This window comes from Gigantopelta aegis, chromosome 10, assembly GCF_016097555.1.
Source record: "Gigantopelta aegis isolate Gae_Host chromosome 10, Gae_host_genome, whole genome shotgun sequence".
Lineage (NCBI taxonomy): Eukaryota > Metazoa > Mollusca > Gastropoda > Neomphalida > Peltospiridae > Gigantopelta > Gigantopelta aegis.
The window spans coordinates 37265878-37277446 of NC_054708.1; the positions used below are offsets into that span (position 1 = coordinate 37265878).

The following is an 11569-nucleotide window of genomic DNA, read 5'->3' on the forward strand; positions in this document are numbered from 1 at the left end:
TGTATTAAATTAACTGTTCCCAGCAAGTTTGTTTTCTTTTTCTATTTAAATATTCAATTCCTACTTCATGCGGTGTATTGTCATAGTAAGTGAACCTACAAATGTCAAGCGTAGCTTGCCCTGAGGCAATTAGATGCATTCCAGAGTCATACTTTCTTAATTGCTACACAGTAGAGATGTCGGGACTGAATGGGTACTAGTATTCCTGAAGGTGTGAAGATCTGTTATTTGCTGCACCTTATCGCTGTTGTTAAAATATCCCTTTCATATAATAGTAAATATTTAATGTGGCCGCTTAATACAGGTATTTTAGCATTTGGGATCCGATTTAGGTGGCCACTGGTCATGTTAGACAGGTGACCACTTATTACAGGTGCATTTACATTATAAATCGTTTGGGAGGGAAAAAAGTGGCCGCGTAAGACAGGTGACTGCTGATTACAGGTGACAGCTAGGACAGGTTTGACTATATATATATACACACACACAGAGAGAGAGAGAGACAGAGAGACAGAGAGACAGACAGAGAGACAGAGAGATAGATAAAAAAGATTAGTTAACTATCCTGTTCCCTAGTTTGACCATTTAAAAAAGGATGAAAAAAAAGGAGCTGAATTGGATCAAAAGTTTTAAAAAAAATCACATCACTGTATATGCAAACACCTACATGTATATATTAGTGTCCATGCTGTATAATAATATTTCACTATATATATATATATATATACATACATGTACATGTATAAATAGATACCCAAAATACATTCATCTTTTCATTCATCCTATATTAATAGTTCATTGCTTTCTTAATGTATATAGCTAGATTGTTCATAGTTGAGTATTCTTTAGACAGAAAAAGGTGCACAATATTCTCAAATTTTGGTATAGCCAATGTACAGGTAGGTCAAGTATTACCTTGAAAATGATTAAAATGTGGTTAATTTAAGGAATATTTCATTAGCCAAAAACTACATGTTGTAGCCACTTTTAATACAAATTAGCAACTGGCTGATTTGGCCATGTACAGCGTGAGCCCTGGATTTTTAACACAATAGTTTGGTAAATGTTTTCTTCTTAAGTCACCTAGAACAGGGCACACAAGGGTGAAATGAAATTCGTTTTTCTATAAAACCAGTATTGCAAATCCTACATATTTGTTCCTCTCTCAGAATTTCAAACCTCCACCCTTTTTCTAAGTTATGTGTAGAACAATGCAAGATTGCTAATGCATGTCTTATAGCATACGAAAAATCATTATACAAATATCTTTCACAACCAAATTCTGTGTTTATATTACAATAGAATTCACCTTTTTTTAAAAGACATAGGTTCATGCCAGTTTTGCAGGTAAACATCTTTCAACCTCTGTTTTAAAGATCGTATAAAAGCAATTTCATTTTGTATCCCTTGAAACACCCATACATTACCAAAGCCCAATTTGTGCAACAATTCTTTAAGCAGTTTTTCTTCCCATTCTGGTACATTTAAAATAACTATTAAAACACTGTTTTGGTAATCTATTACTGTCATCTTTTGTAGCTTCAGAAAGTACTGAATTGGTTTGCACGTATAATAAATACTGAGTGGCCTGTTGTGCTAATGTTTTACAAAACATTGTCCAGTTAAATCCGGTTGAAAATATAACATCCAAGTATTTATAGTAGCTCACTGTTTTCATAAGGTTCAAGAATGCTCTCCATGGGACAAGGCAGCTGCCTAGACTGATGATAACATTATTGTTAGTAGGTTAGAGGAAACCCGCTACCGCCACATTATAGGGCGGAATGTAGCTCAATGGTAAAGCGCTCAATTTGGGATCGATCCCCGTCGGTGGGCCCATTGTGCTATTTCTTGTTTCGGTGAGTGCACCACGACTGGTATATCAAAGGCCGTGGTATGTACTGTCCTGTCTGTGAGATGGTGCATATAAAAGATCCCTTGCTACTAATGGATTCCTCTCTGAGACTATATGTAAAAATTACCAAATGTTTAACATCCAGTAGCCAATGATTAATAAATTAATGTGCTCTAGTGATCGTTAAACAAAACAAACAAAACACACTTTTAAACTGTTTTTTGATAGTAGAATATTTTATATGAACTTTCCCACAGACAAACCACGACTTTTGTTACACCTGTTATGTACGACTGGTTGGTGCAAGTGGCACTTGTTCTGGGTTGGAACCGAAACCTGGAAAAAACCATTTCATGCTACCGAGTGAATTCGAACCAGTATGTAGCCCCATGATATATCCAGTGCACCACTGAGGCTTTGCACCTACCCATTGATCCCTTTAAAACACTCTGGGTGGGAAATGTTTTATTTAACGACGCACTCAACACATTTTATTTATGGTTATATGGTTGAGGACCACACAGATATTTAGAGAGGAAACCTTCATGGGATACTCTTTATATGCACCATCCCACAGAAAGGATAGCACATACCACGGCCTTTGATATACCAGTCGCAGTATACTGCCTGGAATGAGAAATAGCCCAATGGGCCCACCAACGGGGATCGATCCTTGACCAACCGCGCATCAGGCATGCGCTTTACCACTGGGTTACGTCCCACCCCCGTAACGAAGAAGAATACAAAAAGAAAAAGAAGAAGCAGAATGTTTTATTTTGACAACACACTCAACATTTCATTTACGGTTATATGGTTAAGGACCACACAGATATTGAGGGTGGAAACCCGCTGTCGCCACTTCATGGACTACTCTTTTTCGATTAGCAGCAAGGGATCTTTTATATGCACCATTCCATAGACAGGATAGCAAATACCACGGCCTTTGATGTATCAGTCTTGGTACACTGGTTGGAGCGAGAAATAGCCCAATAGGCCAACCGACGGGGATCGATGCTAGACTGACTGTGCATCAGGCATGCACTTTACCAGTGGGTTATGTCAGATTATGATGAAGATGATAAAGAAGATAATGAAGAAGTATTTTGTTTGACTATGCATTCGTCACATTTTATTTATAGTTTTATTGGGGTGACATTGTTAAGGACAATAAAGATTATGAGGAAACATGCTTCAGCCACTCCATGGGCTACTAGAAATAAAGCAACAAGGGATCTTTTATATGCACTTTTGCATAGACAGGACAGTACATACCACAACCTTTGTGGGGCACTGGTTGGGATGGGAAAACCCAATGGACCCACTGACGTGGTTCGATCATACAACCCAAGCACCCCAGGCGAGCTCTCAACCATTTGAGGTAAAGACCCCCCCCCCCCCCCCAGGAAGAAGAAGAAGAACAAATGTTTCATTTAACTGTATTCACGACTCATTTAATTATGGTTTTATTGGCGTCACACGTGTGGTTAAGAACCACAAAGATCATGAGAGATTTAATCCGCTGCCGCCACTCCATGGGCCACACTTACCGATAAAGCAACAAGGGATCTTTTATATGCACTTTCCTACAGACAGTAAACACCACGGTCATTGTTATACTGAATATGGGGCACTGGTTGGGACTCACGCACCCCAGGCGATCATTCAACCGACTGAGCTAAATCCTGTCCCTCTCCCAAGATAGTTCATGAGCCATATATTCCCCAATGACTAATTTGGACTTCAAATAAACGTTTTTTTTTTTTTATTATATGGAAAGCATTTCAATTCTAATCATCACTTTGTAATACAGATACATTTTATCACTGCATGAATCCAAGATTCCAAAATGGTCGCAAAAACAAACAAATGACCACTGTATTTGTTAAATTAAATATCACCTAAAAGAATCATTTTGAAACCAACTGCTACGTTTTAAGGGTAAACCAATACTTTTCCCCAACACAAATCTACATATAAGTTGCTTGACATGGATCAAATAGTTCACAACGCTAACATCGCTGTGATAAATGGGCTTATACACGCAAGGTGTTTTTGTTTTCTTTTTTTTCTTTTTTTTTTTCTTAGGCAGTGAACAGGTTGGGGAGCCGTGGTCACTGCCTTACAGAGTACATATTTAAACAATAGTATCTAAACGAAATATGCCATTTAAATATATTAATGCTTTCTGTGATATTTATAAGACGGAAAGGGCGAGAGAGAGAGAGAGAGAGATAGAGAGCAGGGCCGTACCCTGACCAAAATCCAAAAGTCGCCCATTAATAGTATGGAGCCTAATGCACTAAATTGAGCAATTTCTTGCTCCAAGGAGAGGAACTGGTCCTGATAGTAGGGAGATTCAGACGGGGGTATGTACAGTGAACACATGTATAGGTCTTTATCCCAACCCTGATTAGGATATACAGGGATGTTTATGTATGGTAAAAAAAAAGTGTTTTGCGGAAAGATGGTATTGTTAACATGACGCAGAAAAGAAAATTGTAAACATAAAAAAAATACTTCCTTCAAGAAAAACTTCTGCATGCGATGTTACTGCTTTTCTTTATTTAAAGATAGTGCTTCAAAACCCATAGGCCTATATCATACCCAGACGATATGTCATGCATTCCGAGGCCGGCACCTGTGCCCAGGACAGGCGTGCGCTACAACAGCTTGCTCTGAATGTGGACTTAATTCTCTTGAATAGTTGAATATAATTGTCTAAACGATAACTTAGAAACATTCCAGGTGGTTGGAAAGTTGTGGATTATAAAGAAATAACAAAAGGCACAAATTGACAGATGATATACCACGCATATACAAGTCTTTATATGTCTACAACAGTGTACGTCGACCGTCAAATCGTATGCATGTCGATTCAAAGCTAAGCTTAGCTACATGTTGACCCAGGAGTAGAATATACCAAGCCAGGATTCACCCGAATGCACAGTGACCCAGCCAGTCAACAACAGCGTTAACCTCAATTCAAACAGACATGTAGCTTGCATAATGCGAAGTACATTAGCCTAGAAGGTGGCCGCCATTTATCAGTGACAATTTCACAACAAAACAACTTACAAGTTATCTTTGGCAACTTTTTTAATAATCGGATGTCAGTTGTTGGATTAGTTGTGATTTCATGGTTTACCATTGCCAAGGTAAGTGTATAAAATAACCTGTCAAATAGTTGTAGGTTTGACAAACTGTCACAGATGTAAATAAAACGGTGAAGAAGATCATTAAAATAACGCAAGAATTTTTTATAACAATAATAGAATATTGTCATAAAGTGAAATAGTTATGATATTACTGTTATTATTATTTTTCTTATTTACACAGGCCGGTCGGAGCGGTTTGTTTTTAAGTGTGTGTGTGTGTGTGTGTGAGACAATTGTCAGGGTCGTTATTAAGCAAGTCACGAAGTGCCTTGCCCGATGACGCGCAGAGACCGAGAACATGCTCCCAATGTGAACATTTTAAAAGTTTCTTGGCATCTGAATAGCAATATTAGCCGTTTTTATTAAACAACAATTTTAAGGATTTTTTTCATAGTAGGCCTTAAACACACCTGATCTCGCCGGTGCATTGGTCGGGGTCCGTGACGTCTAGGGAGTCCGGGGGTATGCCTCTGCGGGACATTTTTGAAAATTGGATGGCTTTAAACGTTATTTCGTGGCATGTGATGCATAAAATTACCCATTTAAAAAACAAAACAAAAACCAACAACCTATTTTAAGGATTATTTTGTATAGTAATATAATCCAAGATCCACCGGTTAAGTGTGGGGAAAGTGGTACAATGTATATTGATCATCAGGGTCCGAGACGTCTAGGGAATCCAAGGGGGGGGGGGGGGGGTAGATGCTCCCCCGGGAAATTTTTAACATGTTTTCTTGGCATCTGAATTGCAAAATTAGCCATTTCAAAACAATTTGTTTACTGTTATAAAGATTATTTTGCATTGTATGTAATATAACCCAAGAATGTTTTTTTATTATTATGATTATTAATATTATTTAGATAGCCTTAGATGCGATTTCTTGGCATCTGAATAGTAAAATTACCCACTTTCAGTAAAGGGTGACTGTTCATTTGCGGTCAGTTTTACTATTGCAATAGTATTGTGATAGTTAAACTAGTATTGTGATAGTATTGCAATGGTGACAGTACTATTGCAATACTATTGTGCATTTAATCGCTTGATAACAGTAATATGAATAAATATTTCGCAAAACTATTTGCCTCAGTCTTCCAATATGCATATATGCCAGTATGTGTGTGGGTGCGTACGTATGTACGTATGTTTAGGTTTGTATATATGTCTGTGTTTGTACTTAGTTATTTGTAATAATGTCACTAGGTGGTAAAATCATATTTAATAAATTTATAATATAGTAAGACCACAGTCGAATTAACTATCGATGCATTGCTATCGAGACACTGGCTATCGCAGCATATCGAAATTTCGATGTATTGTTACACCACTAATATTCAGACAGTGATCCGATGCACTTTTGGAGTTTTATAACCCAAGAATTGTGATTTAGATGAGTTGAAACACGTTACTCTTAGATCTGAATCGCAAAATCTAAATCGTGAATGTCAGTGTTGACTGCCGTCACCGAACACAGCAATGAAACGGTTACTGTTGTATTTCGCTGCAAGTGTTTTTATTTCTCTGACCTTTTCACAGTGTATGAACGGAACTGTATAGTTTTTGATGTTGTGATTATGTATAGCAACAACCAGTCATTTGCTGTTATCAAGATGTTTCACCGGTTAACTTATTATCGGTATTATTTAAAATTAGATTTATTTTATGGGCTTCTGTGTCGGAAAGGAATAACTACATGTCATCCATGCTCTTAACTGCTGCTTTTGTATGTCTTCGCAATATTATCTTTTGGATATGAATAAATAGTTGTAGTAAATAATTTTAATGTGCTAATTTGGGGTAATTTATAAAAGTGACTGTAAAAAAAATCATGGGCTAGGATTGTTTGATCTCGGGGCAGCATGGCGTTAATGGAGTATATTTAGTACTACTAATGGTAAGACCTACTCGTAGGGAAGTGGAAGGGGGGTAGTCCGAAGGGACGTAGACTGTGTGGTTAAGAAAGGTATTGACATAACATGCCCCGTGCACTAGAAGGGGGGGGGGGGGGGGCACTTGAATCATGCCAGATTAGTTGTCTATGACAATTAGTAATCGACCTTTGTCAAAGGAAAGGGTGTCGAGGGCCTTGCATCTAATTAGGTATGAAGGAGGTGCTTCAAAGTTTTACCTATTAAGTGTGAATACCTGTGTACTTTTACTAAAATGTTTAGGTATATATTCCTCCTATACCGTTGTGCAACGGCCCGAGTGTAAATAGTTTTGTCTTGTTATTTTTCAAAAGTTGTTACAACTAACAGTCGATTGTCACACATGACCAATTAAAGCATAGCGGCAAAAGATCGAAGGCGCTTATTTGCACACCTAAAACTTGATTTATACTTCATCGCCCACTCAATTCAGTATGCATTTAACACGGTGCATATTAAATTTCAGCGCGCGTTCATTCAACGCTCGCTTCTAAGTTTACCTAACAAAACCAAAAAAATTTCAGTTCGTGCATGGCTTACTGACAATAGTGTGTGTGGGTGGGTGGGGGTGAGAGATCAACTCCATCGTGCACGTTTATGTTTTTCGTACAGTTTCATTGCTTCGACAAATAATGCATCTACTAAATTACGGCGACTCAGCCTGATAGGACATTTATACAAATTAATATTTGTTTCCTATTATAAAAGGAAGAAAAAAAATGATTGATTTAACGACGCACTTAACACATTTTATTTACGGTTATATGGCGTCGGACATATGGTTAAGGACCACACATATATTGAGAGAGGAAACCCGCTGTCGCCACTTCATGGGCTACTCTTTTCGATTAACAGTAAGGGGTCTTTTATATGCACCATCCCACAGACAGGGTAGTACATACCGCGGCCATTGTTACTCCAGTTGTGGAGCAGTGGCTGGAACGAGAAATAGCCCAATGGGCCCACCGACGGAAATTGATCCTAGATCGATCGCGCATCAGACAAGCGCTGTACCACTGAGCTACGTCCCCCCCCCCCCCCCCCCCCCTATTATTAAAGACGACACTGTATGCAGTTGCGCCTCTAAATTACCTCAAGTTCAGTGGTGGATTTAATTATCACAGGAGTAAAGAGAGCACATTTTTTAGCCGCACATCTTGGCTGATACCCCAACATTGAGTAATAAAATGTTTTTATTCACTTTTCATTTTACAAAAAGAAAAGTGATATGTATGAGTTTATTAATATTATGATATAGTGATATTATTCAAATAGTGACATCATTCGAATTTAGAAAAACATCCTTTCGTCTACATCACTGTTTATGAGCGAGAGTGAATCCAGACTAAAAAGTATATGTCATATGTCATATGCTGAATTTCCTCATTGACAACATATATTTCAAATTTGGGGATAGGACATATAGGAAATAGGAATCCCCATGCTCCACTACTCGCCGATTTGGTTTTCTATACACAGGAATCAGAATTTCTGACTAACCTGCTTAAATAAAACAAATGAATCGTTTAACTTTAGTTTGATGATCTTATATCATTCATTAAAATATATCTGCACTGTTAAACCACTGAAAATCTGTCCATTGGCTTTCAGTAAGGTATTAAATCATTTTATTCCTCGATCTATGCTTAGAGATTCAAAGTAACATTAGTCTGCAAATTAAGCTGTGTTACAAAAGGGATAACTTGAACTTTACAGTGGTCAATTTCCCCTTTATGAGCAAGTATACCTTCTGGTCCAGCTTTTGGTGTCTACATGTCACAACGTCTAAGATACCTTTGGGCATTATCATGATATGCAGATTTTAAACAATGCCATATCATTCTAGCACCAGAAGTTGTGCCATTAGGGTTATGTTCAGGGACTCCCGAGGGCATTTTTGGGGTGGGACGTAGCCTCGCTTTATGCGCGGTCGGTCTGGGATCGATCCCCGTCGGTGGGCCCATTGGACTAATTTTTTTATCCTGCCAGTGCACCACGACTGGTATATCAAAGGCCGTGGTATGTGCTATCCTGTCTATGGGATGGTCCATATAAAAGATCCCTTGCTACTGATGGAAATATGTAGGTGGTTTTCTCTAAGACTATATCAAAATTACCAAATGTTTGACAACCAATAGTCGATGATTAAATAACTGACCAAAATGATGCCTGGTGAAATTCCATATTTTGAACTTGTGCATACTTTTTTTACCGCTCTTGTGAAACTCTTTTACATTTTCCCATCATTTTAGATGAAGTAATTGATTTGATAGCTGTGGTGGCAGTAGTCAGGATATGTTAATCTTTCGCCAACACCTGATATCACTGTTTTGACAGTGATTCATGAGTGCATCTCATCGCAGCTATATTTATTCCAACCAGCTCTGGCCGGTGCATGTTTTGATTTAGTAAACTAGTCTGGGAATGGCATTCATCTTGAGTGATGCAGAAAGAATGTGTTGTTCAGTAAAGTATCTTCTAGTGAGTGCTTGTCCTATAGATGACACATTAGATGGGCATCCATGAAATTCACCACTATTTTGCCAAATGCACATCCGACTCTGCATTGTGCAGAGATATGGTTTGAATCACGAATATCGATTTTGTTCAGATTAAGTTCATACTTTTGGGAGATGTTATAGTATTCATATTTACTATACATCTATATTATTTGTTCCAATCAAATTGCTTTATTTATACCATATGACCGAGCAATAAATTACCAGTCTTAAACACAAAAAGCCGTACTGGACACTAGAAACTCATATTGTATATCTAAAATTTATATTGGAGGCACATGCACTTTGCTACGTTAAAGTGATGTCATTATCATGTTTACGTTTTTTGGCAGTAAGAAAGAAACAGAAAAAAAATAAAATAATAATTGACCCATAGATATTTAGGTAGGAAAAGACACAGAGGTTTTATTCTGTTGGCACTAAATGCATATTTAGTCGTTCGATAAATTACACCATGATAAAGCAACTCATAAATATAAATTTACTACCATAAAACTAATAAATTATTTGTGACCTATGGCCTCTTGTCCAGTATGAATTTTCACCACATCGTGAACTGGTATAAATAAAATTTAATATGGTAAACAACAACAACATTCTATGGTAACTTTATATTATGGTTGTGTAAAGTTTATATATTACATGTAGTATTTTAAATCACAAAAAAAGAGAAGATATTTTCATCTTTGATATTCTATTTGGTATGCTACAGTGCTGGTTTGTTTTAGTTTTATATTTGGAACAGTTTTCAAGCCCTCCGTGCAGTACAGCAAAGGTAAACTGGTATACTAGTATACCACGATGTTTCAACAGGTCGATACGAACCGCGATACAGTTTTGCGTATCGCAAATTTGACGTTTTCTTTTATCTTATTTGACGTGAAATAGACAAACAAACAAAAAACCCAGCATTTCATTAAAACAACCCACATTAATATTAAATTTAAACAATACCAACTATATTACAATATGGTTTGTTGCATGGCACCATATCGCAATCGTTGCACACTTACCTCCATGTATATTTATGTCCATAGTTTATGTAACAACTAATATTTTGTTTCTTTGTTCACTTTCCTGTTTTTCAGGTCTACCATGACTGATGACCAGTCTGTGTTATTGGTGAATTCTCCCATTTGCAGAATATGTCAGAAGGTATACCAAAACCCAAAGATTCTTTCATGCCTTCATAGTTTCTGCTGTGGATGTCTGGACAAACTACAGTCCATTCAGATTGCTCAGAATCAACTCACGTGTCCTGTGTGTGACGTCGACACAGCTATTCCTGGCGGAGGGGTAGCTAGTCTAACCAACAATGCATTTCTCAACAGAATAAGTCAAGACTACATTGAGGCCATAAAAAGCACAATAAGCAAGAAATCGTTGGCAAATGCAACTTCTGAAAGCAAGTGGACTTCTCCAGTAACAGCAAGGGAAACCCAGTATGGAACAGGACATCGGGATGTACACAAATCACTTGATATAAATAAAGAAACAATCAAATTATCTGATGATTTGAAAAAAGATGTATCACATATATCGGAAAAGCTCCAACAGGAATTAATGCACCTACAAGAGGAAGCTTTAAGAACAACGTATTCCATAGAAATGGTCACAGACACTGCCACCAATTGGATGCAACGGAACTCTGAAATCAAAACTAAAATCCATCAACGGTCATCCGAGTTACAACACGCCATTCGTCGTCACGAAACACAGATGATTGCACAACTTACAAACCAACAATACACTGACAAATTTATACACGATATTGAAACAGCCAAATGTGGATTGAGACAAAATTTGAAGAACATCATACAGGCCATCGAGTTTATTAAACAAGTTCAAGAGTTTGCTACAGAGGATGATGTTCTAGACATGCGAGAATTCTTGCTTGGGAATCTGGCAATTCTGAACAATGTATCAATCAGCTACAAACAGTACTCAGTGGATTTTAAAAATTTGGCAGAAACCATTGCTAACGACTTTGGACAGTTAACGTTATTACTGTCAGAGGAAGTAGTGTTTGATCCAAAACAGTTTGGTGAAGTGAATAATCAACTGGAGCATCAAGACAAAGATGATGAAAAAAATATTCCAAAACGACTTAAGTT

General features: G+C 37.4%; 1 protein-coding gene across 1 annotated transcript in view; it reads left to right on the plus strand.

Moving 5' to 3' along the window:
- The first annotated feature begins 4742 nt into the window (after nucleotides 1–4742).
- The window catches only part of LOC121384349, a 9137-nt gene continuing 2310 nt past the window's right edge, over nucleotides 4743–11569 (plus strand). Inside the window, exons 1-2 of the mRNA XM_041514706.1 lie at nucleotides 4743–5010; nucleotides 10544–11569. The exon at nucleotides 10544–11569 is cut by the window's right edge and continues 2310 nt beyond it. Of these exons, the coding sequence (XP_041370640.1) occupies nucleotides 10551–11569 (1019 nt within the window). The 5' untranslated portion in view covers nucleotides 4743–5010; nucleotides 10544–10550. The remainder of the gene's footprint in view (nucleotides 5011–10543) is intronic.